The sequence below is a fragment of the Sebastes fasciatus genome, chromosome 6 (genome assembly GCF_043250625.1).
Source record: "Sebastes fasciatus isolate fSebFas1 chromosome 6, fSebFas1.pri, whole genome shotgun sequence".
Taxonomy (NCBI): domain Eukaryota; kingdom Metazoa; phylum Chordata; class Actinopteri; order Perciformes; family Sebastidae; genus Sebastes; species Sebastes fasciatus.
Genome location: NC_133800.1, coordinates 10,914,210 through 10,934,393, shown reverse-complemented (window position 1 = coordinate 10,934,393; position 20,184 = coordinate 10,914,210). Strand labels below are relative to the sequence as shown.

Genomic DNA, 20,184 nt, shown 5'->3' with positions numbered 1-20,184 from the left:
GCTTTTGTAATACAGTCCTTAACTCCCGCTGTACACATCCTCCACATACTGGCATTAACAGGAAAGGTGCAGTGTGGAAGATCTGGACACTCTTTTAGTTTAAAACATTCAAATAATGAACTAACATTATCAGCAGAATGTGAAGAGGTTACAGTGTTGATGTGTTGCAGAGATATCTCTACTGAATAAGTCATTTCTGATTCTAACTTTTCACTGCTTTTCTGGCTTTTAAAAAAAAATCATTCTGATAATGAATCCAATGTATTGTTTTAGACAGTAATTTCAGAAAATCACCTTTGTAACGGGCATTTTCACTACTTTATCAAATCTACAAATACAGCTTTTCTTTGGCAACCAACTCTAGTCATGAACTTAGTTATAAAGTCCAGTCATAGGCGCCAGAAGTAGGGGGGCCAAGGGGCCAAGAGGCCAAGAGGCCATTGACCCCCTCACTTTACGGCCCTATACCACTTTCTTTTTAAAGGTCCCATGTTGTAAAAGTAAGATTTTAATGTCTTTTATATTATAAAGCAGGTTTAAGTGCTTTATAAATACTGTGAAAGTATCGAAGCGCTCAATATACAGAGAAATACACACAGCTCGTATTCAGAAATTGTGCGTTTGAAACAAGCCGTTATAGAATTTCTGTCCATTTGTGATGTCACAAATATACAATATTTAGACCATTACACGGTTTTAAACGTAAACATTCTAAATGTGTCCCAGTTTATTTCCTGGTTGCAGTGTATGTAAATAACATCAGCTGACAGGAAGTAAACATGGACCCAAACTGTTGCCAGGCAACGCAATTCTATTGTAATTCCATTGCAATTCCGTTGAAATGCACTAAAACGGAGCATTTCAGACAGAGGGTAAATACAGGTTTATTCAGGCCGACAGTATGAGGAAAATAAAGTTTTTTTTTAACATTACAGCATGTAAACATGTTCTAGTAGAAACACAAAATACAAGTGTGAACCAGAAAATGAGCACGATATTGGACCTTTAAGGTCGAGAATCACTGTTTCCCTGCAAATGCCCCTATATTGAGTAACGGTAAAAAAGACATTTCAATCATTCCACCCCGTGCATGTCCAGAATGGAGGGTGTCAGAATTTTTTTTCAGGGGAGCACCACACCACAGTCTCTAAAAAATCCTGTGGGAAACACCGTATTACGTCATCCAACGCTACCTCCAACCCACTACTTCAAAACTCACTTCAGCACCGCTAAGTCTCCTCTTGTCTTCACTATTGCGAGGGACTATATTCTTGTATTTTAAGAACTTTACTCTGCAGACTTCCCTGTTGCTGGCTTTGTTAAATCTCTGGCTTTCCGTTAAGGATTCCTGTTTAGGATTGAAATCCAAATCCTTCTAATTACTCCCTATGCCTTCAACATCTTGACTCCACCATATATCAGCAGGGATGGGAAAACAGAACCGGTTCCAGTTGAGAACCGGTTCCAAATTGTCTGATCCAGTGGAACAGTATGCCTCCAATTTCTTTTATTGATGCCGGCATGTTTTTCTGACAGTTGCGTGTAGGGCTGCCACGGGACCTTTGGCAGTAATCAACAGCGAATATTTTAAGCTTTGGCCGGAGGTCTGATGTCAAACTCCTGCAACAAACAGGTGTCATGGCGGAGAGGAAGGAAACGGTCTAAAGCGTGGCTTCATCTCAAGAAGAAAGACGAAAACAGTGCTACTCATTTTCTAATAATAAAACAGTGGCACTAATGCTGAAAACCTGTGAGACATCCTTTCTTTCCAAGGCATTTTTTTTACTCTTTCATTTGTTACTGTGAAGAAATTTGTAATTCTGGTTTTGAAAAGTATAAATAATGTGTTATAGTCTAAACAATAAATGGATTAATTATAACAATTATGGACAGATCAACAGATTTAAAAAAATAATCTTTAGTTATCAGCTTAATGTTCATTAATTTAATGGATGTGAAAAGAAAATACACCAAAAACATAATAAATATAAGGACTATCAAGATTCAGTGAGGTAAATGTAATGTAACAATGAGAGAAAATTATAAAATATGATCTGAGCGGTGTATTGTATTTAATGTGTAATCAGTGTAAAAGTCAAAGACATGGATGTACTTTCACTCCAGCTATCAGGTACTTTTATCAGACAGGAGGAGTCAGCTTTGTTTCTTTTTTTCCAAATGGTAAATATCTGGTTTCAGGATATAATTCCTTCGAGTCAGACTTGTTGAGTGTGATGGAAGATTTGGGACGTGTCGTCCGGCACGCTGCTCCCAGCTGGCTGTGGAACGTGACAGAGAGCAGGCAAGCTCAAACCTCACACTGGAATGTGAACAGAGTCACAGACAGAGCTTCATGTCAGTGTAGCGGAGCTTTAAACATTGTAAGTATCTCCCAGCTTCATTTGAAAGTTGGTGTGGTTGTTTACAGACTGAGTGAGTTTCATATCCCCGAGACAAAATAAAGCCTATTTTAGTCTGCTATCGGTGGGAGTGAGAAAACTCCCCTCTTTTAGCCACTGGGGAGGTCAAAGGTCAGAATCAGGAAGACAACAGCACCTGTAGAGCCAGTAGGAAGTCGAAGAAGTGAAGACTTACTAAGAAAAAGTTTCTGTTTGACAAAATCCAAAGGCTATCTTTGAGCCTCATGCATAAATGTGATTATTTTTGCACACATACATCCAAGCATTACACCCACACATGACTGCTGCACAGGTCATTCCAAAACCATGGGCATTAATCTGCTACTAGAACATCCTCCACTTTCTTCTGCTTTCAGGCTTTCCACCAGGTTTTTTCACCATTCAGTCAGTCACAAGAGCACCATGGAGGTCCAACACTGAAACTGGGCGATAAGGTTCCAGTTCATCCAAAAGAACAATCTAAACAATCTCAAGACCAAAGTATCCGCCAGCATCTAAAGTCAGCTTAAGTCGACACTGATGGGTAGCCATGCCAACATACTGCTTTTGCCGGAGTTTGGAGCGGAGTGAAGTAAAAACAAACTATGATGTCGGGCAATATTCAGAAGACATGGCGTCTAACAGCTTGACAATGGCGTCACACTGTCGCCCTCGACGTTCATTGGATCGACTGCTTGTTCAACTGAGAATTCGCTGTTTCGTGTCAGGATGCCAGACGGATCAGTGAACTCGGTGGAGTGGGCGGATTCAAAGGTGTGACCGGGCAAGTTGGATGGGGTTCCAAACAGGGAAACCATTTCCTTCTGGACCTGACAGTGCAGTCTTCCTCAAACTATTGCCTCAAAGTTGAAAGCACACTATTTGTTTGAAATAGCATGCTTCCCTTATCTTGTAATGAGGTCCTCTTGTCCAAACCAGACCAAACTGTTATCTAATGCACATCTGATGAACAGCTGAACAGGAAATGAATTAATGTGGAAGGAAGGTTGAAACATCATCAGATAATGTCTGACAAAGTTATATGGCTGAAAATGCTGTGTCTCTAATAAACTCTTTTTTCAACATCCCTAGACCAAAAGAACACAAATAAAAGTATGTGGGTGTCGAAACACTTCTGGCCACATAGTATATTTACTTATATGTACAAATAGCAGACACATAACTGGCACAGCACCAAATCCCCAAATAACTTTAGCATGTTTGAGGTAGTTTCAGATGTGATGTTAAGACTTTTTGTGAAGAGTAAGTCCCTCCAGAGAATGTGAATTACAATAACTCATGAACTCAGTCTGAGCTGTCAACTATCTACCTCACAGTGCTCTTTTGGAGGGCTTGTTTGCACCACATCTTGATTTTCCCGATTTTTTAGTGAATATAGACCCTATAAACCTATATAGTGTAAAATGTGAAAATGTTTTTCCTTGCCCTGTCCCAAGAATTTTACTACATCACGTCATCTTTGAAACCCCAAGATAGCTGTAATTCATTATGATGAGAACGGAGTGTCCACAGCAGCTACAGCTGCAGTTCACAAAGTGACACCGAACGCCAGCGTTGGCTCGTTGTCTAACCAAAACACTAGAGTGGTCCTCCCATCTACGTTAGAGCCAGAGAACTGAACTGAAGCAGTGCAGCTATTTCTTCTATCAGCTTTGTTTACCATTTCAGTTTATTGACACCATCCAGACAGAAGACAGTTACAGTGGCTCATTATACGAGGACGAGTGTAGGTCAGCCATACGTTGTATCCATTCCAACTCTGTCAACCAAAACAAACCAGCCGGCCGCCGTGAGTCGAAACGAAAAAGTGAAAAAACGTTGGAGGGTCTGCGTGGGTATGACCTGCAACCCCCCATTTCAAATCCAAAATGGTAAACAATACATATACAGTAAAGTATGGAAACACTTTGGGTTTCATACATTGCAGGAAAAGCCAAGCTAGACATCACGGCTAAAGCTGCATGCTAGCTCCGTCACCGACAGGAAACGTTATCGTATCGCGGTAACGTGCGTCAAGCCAGCCGCCCCTCTCATCTCCGAGGTCAAATGGTTCGACGCTACAACTGTAGAGCACCCATATACTGACATTTATGTTAAACGCATTCAAACGGCCCCGATGGAGCTGACCATGGATGTATAAAGAGAACGGAGCTGAAGGGAGAGCTAGAGACCACCTTGGAGAAGTTAGAGGAAGTATACATGTGTGACTATGTGTGGTTTTCAAAATTAGGTTTTAACAAAGAGAACTATAGTATATATACAAAATACATATATGGAAATAAGATTGATTGGATTATATTCACCAGAAGTATAAAACAATGCATGTCCCTTATAAATTAAAAAGAGAAAATACCACTAATTTGTGAGGGAAATGTCTTTATTCTTTGATTTTTGGACTGCTGGAAAAAAATTAATAAATAATTCCTGACAATGACTGATATATTTGACTTCAGGACATCTCTGACTACATATATGCTGAAAATCAAACATTTTTATTGGATTCATTTAGAGATTTTCCAAAGTAAAAGTCCCTGGATGTGTATAATTCAACTTTTTCCGACGGTCTAGTATTAAAAAAGTTAATGAAAATCACAATAAATCGCAATATCGAATTATTTAAAAATCACAATACATATCGAATCGGCACCCAAGTATCGTAATAGTATCGAATCGGGAGATAGGTGTATCGTCCGAGCCCTGGACGAGTGTACTGAAAGTTCAATTCTTTTTCATGTCTGAGTAAAAACTGTAAAAGCCCCAAAACCCAGCCCTAGTGGAGTACAATAGTAAATGAATCATTGTGTTGTATCACTAGTCGGGTGTGTGTAGATGAACTTTAGAGTAGACGTTACCTCTTGTCTAAATGCCTTCCTGAATCCCGCCATGGGCGTTGGGGCGAAGTCCTTGCCGGGCACGCAGCTCACCACCACAGGCAACCCTCCATCACAGGTCCCATTGGACTTCGTTGCCGTAGCCTGGCCCAGTTTACAGCTGGACAAATGGGCTTCATTACCAGTGCAATTGACAGCGTAGTCCCAGTATGAGGGCTTCCTCCGACGAGCAAACATCCTAAAAACGGAGAAGTAAAGGATATTAATAAAGTCTTTGAGCGGTTGAGAGGTTATTTCATTTTCAACTGGGTATATCAAACACACACAAAATTATTTTTTTTCAAAATGAGACAACTTCCATTGGAAAAGGTCCAAGTTAAAGCTCCACTAATTTATATTTTTCACATGTACAATCGGTCAATTGAACATGTGTAATGTATGAGATGTTGCGGAATCCAGAGAAAATGATCAGCAGACATTTTTAAGCATTATTCAGCTAATTGTTTTGGTTTCAGGGCTTGCAGCTTTATAATCGTAATAATAATAATAATAGTCTACATTTTAAGTGCAAAGCAACTTTATTGATGGGTTCAGTGTAATCCAACTCATCTTCACCTTTTAGCAAAAAAAGCTGATAAACCGAATGTGCACAACTTTCCGAGCACAGCTGGCAAACAAAGTGAGTCGCTGAAGAGCCAGATATTTTCATCAGGAGATGGTGGAGACCAAAACCGAGCTAAAAGAGAGAGAATATTGGACTTGTGTCTGCGGGATGTGCAACACATGTCTAACACGTTAGCGTGATAATTTATAAGGCCGTATGGCAATCAAGTGTGTGATGTTCATTTTGTAATGGAGTTCTGTGACCAAGTGGCAAAAAGTAATGTAATGCACATGAAGGTTTATGTCTGTAGTCTTTTCTCAAATCATTTTAATACTTTTTTTTGTCATTTCAGGCAAGTACCCTGAGAAAATAGGATTACATTAACTTGCTAAAGGGCACTTCATTAACAGACCTGCGGTTGAAATTCTATAAAGATCTACCGTTCGAGACATTTATCAAGATTTGGAGTGAACTTATTAAACTTATCACAATGCTTTATCTCGACACCATAAAACCAGACGAGGGCAATGCCATTAGCACATTGTATAATTAATACCAAAAGTGAAAGGTTAGCTAACAGCTGGAGAGTTCACACTCTTCCATATGAACTTGAACAAACTGGGGTTAATGACACTCTTTCAGGCCTGCTGGGGATTCTAATCTCTTCTTCCCCGTTTATTAGTGCGGCCGTATTATGTATTTAATGAGCCTCATTTGCAGAGCAGCATGCTCTATCCTTGTGTCTCATGTCTGAGGTGTACGTGAAAAAAAAAAAAAATGGAATAAAATGGGACAAGCAGCATTTGTTTTTCATTTGGGAGCTGGCGAGAGGGAAGCTGCAGACTGGAAGCGATCCACGACTAATGACACGGAGACTAATGTCCTCTTAGCTGACTTGCTAACATTAGCTACTGGTACGTCACTTTTGGAGAGGGTGTGAACCTCGTGGCTTCATTGTGTCTTCTGGAGCACTTTATGCAGGAGGGACGAGCATTTCAAGCAAAAATACTAGTCGATAATCACTGAGAACTATTTGATCGTTATTCAAAGTGACTCTCACAAGTCTCCCCAACTTTATGGAAGTGCATCATCACAATAATTAATAATAGTAATTTATATAATAATTGACACTACTATAATAATATTCTGGGTTAAAGCACTGAATACTTTTTGTGGCATGAAACAACATGACAATCTCCAACTTAGAAAGCTCTACTGCACACACACAATACAGGGAACCACAAATTGTCCACATCCATGTTTAGACATTTGGATTTAAAGCCGGCCATTGTGAAGCTAAACTACACAGTTACAAAACTCAGGATTATGAAACAGCGGCAGCGCTTGGCTCTGTGTCACGGCCGTTTCAAAACGCCAGCCTGTAAAAACACATGTTTCGTAAGGCTGAAAATGAGAGCGGACTGACACGTAGATGGAAAGTTAGGGAGCCTTCGGGCTCTGCTGTGGTTACCTAACGCAGAGGAAACTTCCAGCCCAGGAACAGACAGTAAATTCAAGGTTAACTGTTGGATGGTTTATGGTCGGCCGTGATTAACCTGTGGCCGCTTGGCTGCACGCTTCCTCGTGTAAGCAAGATTTAGATCCCTCAGTGGTAGCTCACACATTACGACAGCTTTGTGGAACGTGCTGATGTTGGATATACAGGAGTCACATTGGGTTCAATGTATTATTGAATATTCATGTAGTATTTGGGGTTATTCCAATGTGTTTTTAACCCTTTAATATCAACCTTTGGTGGTAGTGTTCTTAAATCATATCAAATGGACTGTTCAATCATTAGTTTTTACAAAGTTAGGACTGCCAGAAGGTAAGGAGGCTTTTAAGGTTTCAGTTGTATACTTTGCTGTGAATTTGGATTATTTTAGTTAAAGGTCTCTTTTGACCAAAATGAACAAAAACTAGCAGTCCATAGAAGTGTTGGTGCTAGCGTCCTGATGGCAGAACAGAAGGTGGTAACAAATGATACACTACACACTATAATAATCTAATTTAGGCCAGGGCCCTGATGAGCTAATGAAGAAGTTTTAAGTGTCAGCTTGAAGTCGGAAAAGTAACCCACCACATTCCCACTTCGTAACTGCCCGTCCCTCAGTAGAGTTTAACTGTCAGGTGAAATGTTGAGTTTCAGTGAACTGACATGAGGTCTACAGGAAAGGCTGCTAACCAAGGCTTGACTACCCAACATGCAAAGCAGGCAGCCGTTTTGTTTTTGTACGGGTCTCATCGGGTTAATGTTTATTCATTTTATCTGATAAATACTATCTGTGTTTGTTTATGAACTGGCCCCTTGCCTTCTGTCATTTTGCAAAAAGTGGCCCTCGGGCAAAGCAAGTTGAGTATCCCTGCCCCCAAATCCTCCTCTGCTCTCTGAGTGACCCGGGACCACACATTCAGCAGTGGAGTACTCACTTGTAGACTCTGGCATTGTACTTCCTCTCCCCTGGGAAGCCAAATATGCCACAGATGACTCTGCCGTTCATCTCCGTCCACTCCGAGTTACAGATCTGCTTCCATTTACCGCCATCTTTGACCTCCACGTAGCCCTCTGTCACAGGAATCCGCTTACGGTACGATGACAGGATGGCTCGTATGCGCACGTCCTCCACTTGAATATCAAGGTTCTGTGGACAAAAACATTGAGAAATGCACTCATAAGTAAAGTAACTTATTTTAATCACAGACGTAAAAATCTAAATCATTTTTAGCAACAAATTAAGCTGTTTATCTTACTGGCATAGAAAGTATGTACATGTGTTTATGTGTAATCCATTTCCAAACATGGTTTGGTCCATTTCTTTATAGTTGTAACTGTAACTATACATGTTCACGTGAAAAATATATTAGTTTTGCTCAGGGGGGCCATAAAGGCTCTTGTGTTTCCCTCTGCAGTCTGTGTGTGATGTAAAAAGGCTATACATCTGTCTACGAACAGCATTTCCTGAGTTACATAACATGCAATCAACCTCAGGTCCATGCTGCAACCAGCCGCTCAGCTCGGTGTGCGCTGCTTGTAAATCTTCTCCAGGTTGCTCAAAACATTTTTACAGCAAAGCACCTTATTACTGCCTAACACCACGACCGGCTGGCCAGCAACTGTTTTGGGCTTTAAAAGCCAAAAGTATCAAGGGGTTTCCATGGTAACACGTGCAACACGTTTTAGTGTCAGTAAAGGAAAAATGCACAAAATCAGCATTGTGAGCCCATAGGAGGCAATTAGGAGACTGCCACTTCTTTCCAGATGCCTTACGTCTACATCATCATCATCATCAACCAGAGACTGGAGCGGTCCAGGCCCTGGACAGTCCCAGACTACCAGACACATTCAGCACCCAGAGGTTAGTTTGTGTTGGTGTTGTTAAAGGTTTAACTTTCACTAGTTCTGTTGCTCCACATCCCCCTTTGAGCAATAAGCAACCCAGGGTTAAACTAGACCCAGGTAAACTGTCTGCTGTGTAATTAAAGCTGCTCTTGTCAATATTTCATATTAACAATGGATCAAATGAATATATTTGATGTGAGTGAGGAGTGGCTTGTAATAATGTACCCACAGAGAATAATCAGTTCCTCTTAGTTCTGTTGGGCTTTTTAGCATCTGTCAGCTCAGTGTTTATTTTTGTTGGGTTGAATTACTGCTGTTATTATTTCTGTTTCCTGCAGAAGAAAACAGCTGTTTCCAGCAAAAAAAAGCTCTAATAACGGTCCACTACATTTCCAACACCAAACAGCAGACAGACAAAGTTAGTAAGGTGTGGTCTGTAAGGTGAAAACAGTGCATCTAGTAGTAAAAGAGCCAGAATCTTCCCTCAGGAGTTGATTGAGCGCTACGAGGAGAGTGAGTATGTGGCGGAAACACGTCTCCAAATGAATGCCGTGTGTGCTATATATGTGTATAGCAACCGTTTACTTACACGTTAGTCGACTTTATAAGGGGACATTATGTCAGCTCTCTGTTTACAGCTTGTTCTGCTGTTGCTAAGTGACCAGAAATAAATAAATTGATGCTGCTTTAAGTGTATGAAATCTTCTGTGTATCATCCACCACCTCCACTACATGTGACAGGGTATAAGTTACTGCAAGGAGCGGTTGTAGTTCACCGCATATTGTGGTTACTGCCTGACTGTTCTTATGATGATGCTGCAGGTTCTACCAGGGTGCAAAGACATGCATTGCACCCTCAGTTTAAGATTTTTTACCCTCAGTTGAAATTTGAATAATAAATGCCAAGCACACGGTGGTAGGTCTATAGGTGCATGGGGGCTTCTCTTTGCGCACCTTCTGTTTTGGTTCATGTATGTGCAGCAAAAGGGCTGGTCGAAGGTGAATATAAATCAGCGGGTGTGGTGATTATTAAATACTCTCTCAGCCAGTCACATCACCGTCTCGCCTGAGCCAATCACAGTTAAACGTGATAACGCCAGCTCAGTGAACGGAACTATTTACCTCAAGAAATGTGTGGATGGTTCAGAGCGTTACGACATGAACACACATCACCACAAATCTGCACGAAAAGACAGATGGAGGATGATTTCCCATCAGGTAGTTACTAGAATAACGATGGAAATAAAAAATAAAGAAATTGATTTGGTGAAACCGTTTATATGATTATATCGGACCGACGCTATTTCAGCAATAATTCTCACGGCACTCCGTTTACTATTTGTCGCCTTCCGTTGACGGAGGGTGCTGAATTTATGTTGACGGGCGCTTCACATCCTAATGCAGGCATCAAATTTCATGGATGTACCTGTATGTATAAGACGCATGTTATAAAGTTTAAGTTCAAACTGTAAGTCTACAGTTGTAACATTTTATTTTGAGTGCATGGGTAATCAGTTGGGCATTAATAATCTTTATATCTTGTTCATTTTTTTGGTCCTAGAAATGAGTCCACATCACCATTTTGGCACCTCAAAACGGCAACACACACCAACTGGCTTGTTATACATATACCACATACCATATGTCTGATTCTGTTTATGTTAGAGCAGCTAAAATTTCACACAACCCCAATCAAATGCTGTATTTTCAGCAGAAAATATTGAAACGTCCATATATACTTTGGGGGACTGCCTGGGGCCCCAAAACCACCCATTTGCCACTTTCTTTTTTTTTCCATTTTCAAGGGCCAGTAATGAAAAATATGACATCTGCTTGTGCCTTTCAATCATTTGGGTCTGCTGGACGCCATTTGGTCTGTGCCTAAACTAAAATTCATGGCTGTAGGAGTTACATGTTTGAAGATGTTGAACCCTAAAAATGGTTTCCCGCTTCAAACTTTTTTTAGGGACAAAAAATTATACAATTCAAAATCCTGCTAAAATATTTTACAGAACTTTTTACATCAAATTTACTAGTCTCAAATACTATAAACATATGGTTTGAACAAAACCTAACATGTAAACAAAAACCTCTATCTGATTTGACACGGAATGACCCATCAGTCTACTAACGGATGATTTTAGTTTGGATTAGGTTCACTGATCGATTCAACAGTTTTCCATCAGGAATGATGTGTTTGAGTCCTCTGAGCAGCAGAACCCAGTCAGTGGCCTGTCAGCTCGCTGGCAGTGTGAGGCTCAGAGCTTTTCCTCTCAGACTATTTGCAGGGATTAAATAAACATTTTCCTCTCCAGTAGACCAAACCCACATTCTTGTGCTACGTGACAGTGCAGGCTGAGGGGAGGGAGCTCTGTCTGGCTGTGGGGGGGCTTGGGGGAGAATATGCTGCTTTGCTCAACAGATAGGCCGGTACAGACTCCTCTCATATACAGCCAAGAAGAACCTAGACATCAGATAATGAGAAAGTAGGGTTTCCTAAATTGGCATCTGCCTCCAGGGAAGGGCAGAGGCCACCGCAGTGAAAGGTACAAACCACCAGTCTCTCTAACCCTCTGCTATTTTCTCCCAAAGATAACCACATTAATCATTGTGGTCAGAGGCAACGAGGTCTGGACGGCAGAGGGTATAGAAGTGGATAAAGGTTGAAATCATGGAAATATGGTGATGGTGACCTTGTCTGGCTTTACAGGATGTAGAGTACATGACTCGGTGGTTGCTATGAGCATGCTGATGCTGCTTAAATATCGAGATTGAATGAGTGATAACCACAGAAACAAAATACTCTACCGTCTCCCTCCAACAGATCGACCCTAAACAACACCTGTGCCAAACCCCTTGTCTGAGCATACTGTATAAGAGAACTTATACAAAAGTCTGAAAACACTTTTCTACTTTATTTCGACACCCAACTTGTTCCTTGGGTGCCCCCCTCCCCCACCCTCTGTTGAGAGTTCCTCACGTGGACAAAAATGGGAGATTTGACCGCAGAAAAAAAAACAGATTTCTAACATGTGTGTCTTGTTTCGGCACACTCCGGGGAAGGGGGCCTTTCCGGAGCCGTTGCTTGTCCAGGAGGAAAAGTGGCACAGATGGAAAAGCCATTAATGGGATAAGTAGTTAAGGGAGAAGGTGAAAGGGGCCTCGGTCTGTTGCAACTCAGCTCTGATTCACAGAGGCTAAACTTCCAGGTTGTAATACATTTTGTTGCTATTTCAAATGCTCCTTTTATTGCTTCAAGTCTTAACTTCTCGATTTGGAATACCAATACCACTTCACTCTGGTCAGGGAATTAGAGGCGACGGGTAATTTGGTGGCAAGTGGGGCAAAACCTGACCTGTGTGGTTTTTAGTGGTACTGAATAACTTATGAAACGACATAATTCTGGATTAATGCTTGACATGAAACAATTCACAGTTGCCGCTGTTATTTATCATTATTCTACAATCTACGGTCAACAGCTGGATAGAATAGTTTTTAACAGGAAAGCCCCTCACTCGCAATGTCAAGTGTCCCGAGTGTGTGAAAACAACCATACAGTAAGCATACCCAAAGCCTTTGCTAATGACAGCAGATTGCACAAATCCTATGCCAAGTGGGGCTGATTGCCTGTTGTAATTTCCAGTTCACAATTTGCAAGTTTAAAAGAAAATTATCATCACATTTAATTCATGATGTCTAATTATCTTTTGATAGGTTTAGCTATATTTTCTTTTTTTTCTGCACTGTTCTTTGTATGTATTTCATTGTTTTTATTGGATTGTTTTCCACCTCTCTTGACACATTTCTTTTTCTTTTTTGTTTTCGTTGACTGGATTTTGCGCAGTTTTATATATGTGCAAATATAATAAATAATAAAAAATGGACTGGTTATTTGCCAAGTACTGCTGACATCATTGGCAGAAGTTAGTATTTCTTTTAAAGTCTGCCCTTTGAAGAAAAACTAGAGATTAAACACCTCGGTGCCCACTAGCCGCAGGATATTTTTCTAAAGCAAACAGCTGGTATATAAACAATTGCAGATTTAATGTCGAGTGGTTCTCCAGGAAAAAAAATGACTAACTGTTAGCTCGTCAGAGAAGACGCTGGTTTGCTTCCCGAGGGGATGTAACCTGGTCAACAACAGGCTATCATGATCTCTCAGTATCTTTCTGAGAAAATTACCAAACATGAAAGCAGCAGGACAACGCGGTAAAATAAGGCTTGCAAGAATATTCAACGGAGCCGCTATTACTGTTGGATGAGGGAAAGGGAGACGGCCAAAGACCCATCAACAATCATTAGTCCGAGTCATTTCTCTCTCACTCCTAACAAGTCACAAACCACAGCTCAACGTCTAAAATAGGAAATACCTCCATAGTTATGGACTGTTGTTTCAGCTTCCTTATATTGCCTACAGTCATCTGTGACTACTAGAGGAAGAGTGAACTTAGAATATGCAGTCCAGAGTGGAGCAAAGACTTACCAGAAAAAAAACAAAGGGCAAAGAACTTGGGAACATATGGTTCCAATAGAGGGCTTCAACAAGTCTCTCTGCCAGCAGAAATCACCTCACATCCACAGCAAAATACCAGAAGACACTGGGTTCACATGCCGTGGGATATTCATGTCTCTTTCTGAGAATTTGAATGAGCTGCACGCCATTTTCAGATATGTCAGTTGTCAACATTTGTATAAGTCCTATCTGGACTTCAACAAGTGAAAACATGTCTAATTAATACCCAGTCTTTCTTGAGGGCTGATTATTCCACCAGCTGCAACGTAAATTGAAAATGACGTGTTTTCGGAGAGGGTGTTTACAGAACGCAGAGTGTCGCAGTTTGCAGTTCCCTCCTTTAAAAATCCATTAAAGGAGCTTTTGTTAACAAACCGAAAGCAGATGTTTCACAAAGTCGGGACAAACCCCGAACCGGAGCGTAAATTACAAGGTTATAATGATTGAATGGAAATGAACTGCTTTTATATGGCATTAAAGTTCAAGTGACATTAACACATGGAAAATAAAGACACACTTGGGAGTGATTTCAGGGTGCGGGGATTTGGCTGGTGGTCCTGCTGTAGTCTCATTTTGTATTTCAAAGCAAAAGTTATTAGCATTGTTCTTTTGACAGCCAAGTAAATCATTATTAGAGCTTACAAAGTTGACAGGGTGACAATCCTACTAAATAAACAACAGCAGATTAGACAGATGTAGCAATATTCAGAAATCCACAATGCTGTTGTGTTTTTCTCATCGCTCCTCTGTGTATGGAGACAGAGCACAAACACAAAACCTTTGTGCACACACTGAGGTATAAAAACAGAGTTCCATTTGCATAAAAACTGCAGACACAAAGACCTCTTGTTTGCAATGTTGTATTTAGTCCTTTCAAATGTAATTCCTGTCTAGGGCTGTCAAACTTAACAGGATAATAACACGTTAACGCAAATTTGTTTTAATGCCACAAATTTCTTAAACACATTAACACACCATGTGATTTTTGAGGTGTAGCGGCTCAGTGTTCAAGCTAAAGTGAAGATACTGGTATCATATGAAACTAGAAAACCTAAAGAATCCATTGGCACTAATCATGTCATGCTTGTTGCAAAGGAGGTTAAATAACGCTCCAAAGTTACGCTAAATTTTGGCGAAGAAAAACTGGCGTGGCCAATTTCAAAGGGCTCCCTTGACCTCTGACCTCAAGATATGTGAATGAAAATGGGTTCTATTGGTACCCACGAGTCTCCCCTTTACAGACATGCCCACTTTATGATAATCACATACAGTTTGGGGCAAGTCACAGTCAAGTCAGCACACTGACACACTTACAGCTGCTCAGTGAGTGGACATTGAGTTGGGATTGTTTTGTCAAAATCCTATTTCCAAGTTAAAGGTCACCTATTATGCAAAATGCACTTTTCCATGTCTTTTAAACATCAATATCTGTCCCCAGTGTGTCTACAGGCCACCATAGTATCATAAAAGACCATCCTCTCTCTTTTTCTCCTCCTCCGTTTGTCCGGAAATGGGTGCAGAAAAAAAAAATCGCTTTTTTTCCTTCTCTTCTGACGTCATTAGAGAAATGCAAGCCATGTAAGGGTTTCCTGGTCGAACCAGAGAGAACCTTCAGTAGCTGACCCCGCCCCACAGCACGTCACTGTCTCTCCTCCTCAACCTAACTTGAGCAAAGTAGCTCCTACTGTTAGTCTGCAAGAACCAGCAGAACAGGCTTCATGTACTCCCATCATCTAAATATAACATGTTCATTCACAAAGGCTTTATGTAATTACACTGTTTAAACAGATGATATTTATATATTATATATATTTGATGTCATGCATGTAGCAGAGTACAGGTAGTAAATAGTGACTTGTAAGCAACACAACACATTTCTGTTTCACAGTCAAACTTTATTTGAGTTGACAGATGACAATATTAATTATTCACAGCATTTGTAATCATCTCACCTGTTAGTTAGTTATGTTAACATGGTACAGGAGAAAGTCTTCAGCTCTGGTAAACTATGGTAAACTAAGCTCCGGTGGTCTGTAGTCATGGTAACACAGAGACAGCTACTACTGTAAATAATATACCATTACTCTGATCTTCCATACATTTATCTTTTAGCAGAAATAATGAACTGACTACTGTTTCACATCTTCTATTTTCCACCCTGATGGTCGCTGTGTTTACACACCGTCTCATAGCGGTAGCATGTAGCTAACCCGTTAGCATGTATCTACATGCTAACGGGTTAGCTCTGTATCTCCCATCTGCTTTCAGCTATCTGCTCTCCTCTGGGATGATTCTGTCGGTCATTTCTCACAGATGGATCTGTAAAGACAGACGTAAAACAGAGTGTATGTTTACGGTTTACAGAGTTGATGCATGAGGTAAACACTGAGCTAACTAACAGAGATATAAATAGTATTATTTACCTGAGAGAAACCGTCAGGAAAACCTGGAATCTGGACCGCAGATGTTCATCATGTGTCGCCGATTTCTGATCAGATTCCTCCGGTAACGTGCGCTGGGTGAAGTTTCTGGTTTATAAACTTTAAAGTGGTTTATAAGCTCTATTCTAGCTGCCTCTCCCTCCACTCCTCTCTCTCCACTCGTCTCTCTCGAGAGAGCTTCTCCGGGAGGGAGGGGGAGGGTGACGCTGTTGTTGTTGAGGAAGTTTGATTGACAGAAAACGCTGACCAATCAGAGCAGAGTGGGAGGAGACAGGCCGTGAATCAGTGGTTTTCAGACAGAGGCTGAATTAGGCTCTGAGGCAGGCAGACTCAGGCTGCAGTATGAGAAGAATAAAGGTTTTTTTGAACATTGCAGCATGTAAACATGTTCTAGTGCAACATTAAAATACATCTATGAACCTGGAAATGAGCATAATATGTGACCTTTAAAGAATAAATTTGATGCTTAAACTTTAAAAATATAATTTAAAGTAATATATAATATTTTTAACCCAACGCGGGGGGATCTGGGAGTTTCAGGGAATTTGTTTCCTGCATTCTGGCGACTTTAAAAGAGTGAAAATAACCAAATATTAAGTACACTGCAACTGCATTTAATGTTAAACAGGCCTAATTTAATTTCACTTTTAATTTTCAGGAAAGAAACCTGGATAATTCGTCCCTCTGGTGTGTGAATTTCTAGCATAAACTAATATTCATCAGGTTTTATTTATTTTTGCTCCTGCTTGAGTATTTTCTCTCTCCGTCTCTCCCTCACTGAAGGTCCTTTCAGACACAACAAGACAACATCACCAACTGCGCTCTGAAACCCGTTATTTGTTTTGCGCTGCACCACGACGGCTTTTCGCTGGGTCTAGCGAAACCCAACTTTGGGCGCTGCACGCTGTGATGTGCAGCGAGCTCAAACCGCGTTGTGTCGCGAGCAGCTCTCTTCCACCGGGGAAACGACATTTGATGTAGCTGTGCTGTCATCCGGCTGGAAACAGTAAGGCTTATACATTCTGTACAGCGCCAGAAATAGGTTGTGATAACGAAAAGGGAAAAAAAAGGTGTGAAAATTGGGAGAAAAACGGGAGACTTGTGACCCCGGGAGGAAACCGGGAGAGGGTGATGAAAAAACAAGAGTCTCCTGTGAAAATTGGGAGGGTTGGCAAGTATGATCGTGTGGCACGTTTGAAAGATCCATAAAATGCTGGTAACTGGACCTTGAGTAGGAAATGTTTTGTCAAACTACTGTTTACAAGGTCAAGATTGAGCTTCGATGCTTAGTTTTAAATGTGAGTTAAACTTAAACACGCTGGTCGGATAACAAGTGTATTTTCCTGTCAGCACATGTGACACATGTTACACATTGTGACAGAGAAAAGAAAAGAAGAAAAGCTGTGGAGAAGTGCCAAATAAAAAAACTAGCAGACAATATTTCACTCCTCTTCAACAACACAGCGGATTAAACGTGACAAATCTGTTCTGCACATGACTAGAAAAACATCAACAGTCAGAATAATCAAAGGCAGACATAAAGACACATTTGTCAGCCTTAAAGAACAGATTGGACGTTTCTTACTTTAACATAAAAAAAAATCACATTGCCTAAGAAAGCTCGCTCTGCCCCGAGTGAGATCATCTATTCACACTCATGTCAGATGGATTCTTCATTTTAGAGTCTCCAGAGGCAAAACATCCGCCTGCGTTGCACTGTGGGAATGTGATGCCTCGGGGCGAAAGCTTTCACATAGCTGCAGAAACATCTAGCAGCTATGTGAAAAATAATTAAATAGTTAAAAGCATTTTAAGCTTGTGACACAAAGGGCAGACGTGTATTAATCCACGTTCACGGTGGAAACGTGCTGAAGGGCTGACAAGGCAATTTATGGCGCCCAACCACGACATGGTTGGAGATTTACAGGGAGGAAAGTGGAAGATTTGACCTTAAGGCCTCAGAGGGGAAAAAATGACTAAAGAGAGGAAAATGGGAGTTGTAAACTCTGCTAGGGGTGACTTCATGGCTGCTTGTAATCTACTTACGAGAGGGAGAGCAGCGGAGAAAGAGGACGGGGGAGAGGGGGAGAAAAGCTGCAGGAAAATAAGAAAAGAGGTAAAGATGAAAATGCAAATAGAGAGGAGAGTTTTAGTTCTATTAACGGACCAGTGTTCAGGATCTGGCTATACAGTATCTAAGCGGTGAGGTTGAGATTTCAACCAACTGAAACTTCTCCCATGTGCCAAGCGTGTAGGAGGCCGACGTGAAAACATGGATGACTCTCTCTGGAGCCAGCTGTTGTAAAAGTAACGTAGGTCATCTGGAGCAGAGTCAGTGCATAGAGTGTGTGTACGTGGGAAGTGAGTGGTGAAGCGAGAGAGAGCAGCGGTGGCGACGGGAGTGAATAACGTTATCGACTCTGACCCAAGTCGTTCTGGGCTACTGTAGAAACATGGCTGTGCAACATGGCGGACTCCGTGGAGAGGACCCGGCTCATTCTAAGGTAACGAAAACACAAAGATTCTTATTATCAGGTGATTAAACACTAAAGAAAAACATACTTTTTATATATTATATTCCATTTCTGCCAATAGATCCCCCTAAATGTTACACACTGGTCCTTTAAGTGTAGGGGCGGCGGCTCCATTCATTTATATACATTCATATTAACCTTTCAAATAGGTAGGTCAGAATAGGTTAGCCACGGACAGACAGACAGATACACACACGACCAAACACATGATCTCCCCTCAGGTTTACGCCTGGCGGAGAGAATAAAATACAATAAAATAAGCAGCGCTATCTCTAATAACATGTCTACGAGTGCACAGCAACAACTGGAGATTACTCTAATCTCATCTACAGGGCTGCGACTAACAATTATTTACATTCGTTCATCTGCAAATTATTTTCTTGATTGATCAATTAATCGTTTAGAATGTAAGAATTGATAATGATGCTATGCTACGCAATGTCCTATAGCCCAAGGTGATGTCATCGAGTGGTTTGTTTTATCCAATCAATACTTCAAACTGTAAAGATATTCAGTTCATTATGACTTCTGATAAAGACGAGAACATCGGCGCAGATGGAGCGACGTAATGTCTGTTTGCGTAAGAGATCATTTGAGTATCAAAATAGTTGATGACTATTTATGTCGGCTGGACAACAAGAGGACACTGCTAAGAGAAAAGAGCGACTGGGACACGTTCCCCAGTGAAAGTCGAGGGTGGTAGTATAATTCACAAGGCAGATGTCTCTGTTTGTGTGAACACATCGAAAGAGTCCAACATTATGACCCATTTTCAAAAGCTTTTGATGACTTATAATTGAGGACGTTTGCACCAAAAATGGCTACAACGATTACAATACTCAGCCTTAATTACATCTCTGCAGCTTCTCTCCACTGCTGACAGACATTTCTATAATGCTCCATTGTGTAGCCAGTACCCACATCAGTTGACATTTCCCCATAAAGTGAAATGACTAAGAATATTCCTCTTTCACATGGCAGCTGCTCAGACATTTCTAACTGTTGTTTTTTGTCCCTTTCTGGGTGTTGACTTGAATAACTCAGGTTGAGAAATCTGACTGCATCCCTGTTCACGTAATTTGGATAAATGAGGCAGCCTGTTGGACCGGCGTGGAAACGGGCACTGCCAAACATCACATTTCATAAACCCTGGAATTTCTTCATGTTGAAATAGGTTTGAAATGGAATGGAATGAACGCACGTGATCACAGGTCCGACCTCAGTAATTCTCTGAAGCCATTTCTGCATTTAAAGTGAAATGTTGAGGCGAGGCAGCAGACTTCCTCAAAGCATTACAGGAATTACAGAAATAAACATCGGAGAGATGTGACTGTAAATGTTCCAGAGATGCAGAACTGAACACTGGATGTCAATCTGTGTTGTTTACTGTGCAGCTGACTGAGACACAATGCTAAATATACAGCCACTTGACACCACCGCAGAACAGATTCATGGAACGAGATGTTTGTTTTCTGCAGTCGGTTAAAAAAAAAAAAAACAC

At 40.9% G+C, this 20,184-nt stretch overlaps 1 protein-coding gene across 1 annotated transcript in view; it reads right to left on the bottom strand.

The window, feature by feature from the left end:
- Positions 1-20,184, bottom strand: part of loxl2b (lysyl oxidase-like 2b) — a 45,245-nt gene that overhangs the window by 15,704 nt on the left and 9,357 nt on the right. The window contains exons 4-5 of the mRNA XM_074637618.1: positions 8,286-8,497; positions 5,273-5,489 (exon numbers count right to left, since the gene is read on the bottom strand). Of these exons, the coding sequence (XP_074493719.1) occupies positions 5,273-5,489; positions 8,286-8,497 (429 nt within the window). The remainder of the gene's footprint in view (positions 1-5,272; positions 5,490-8,285; positions 8,498-20,184) is intronic.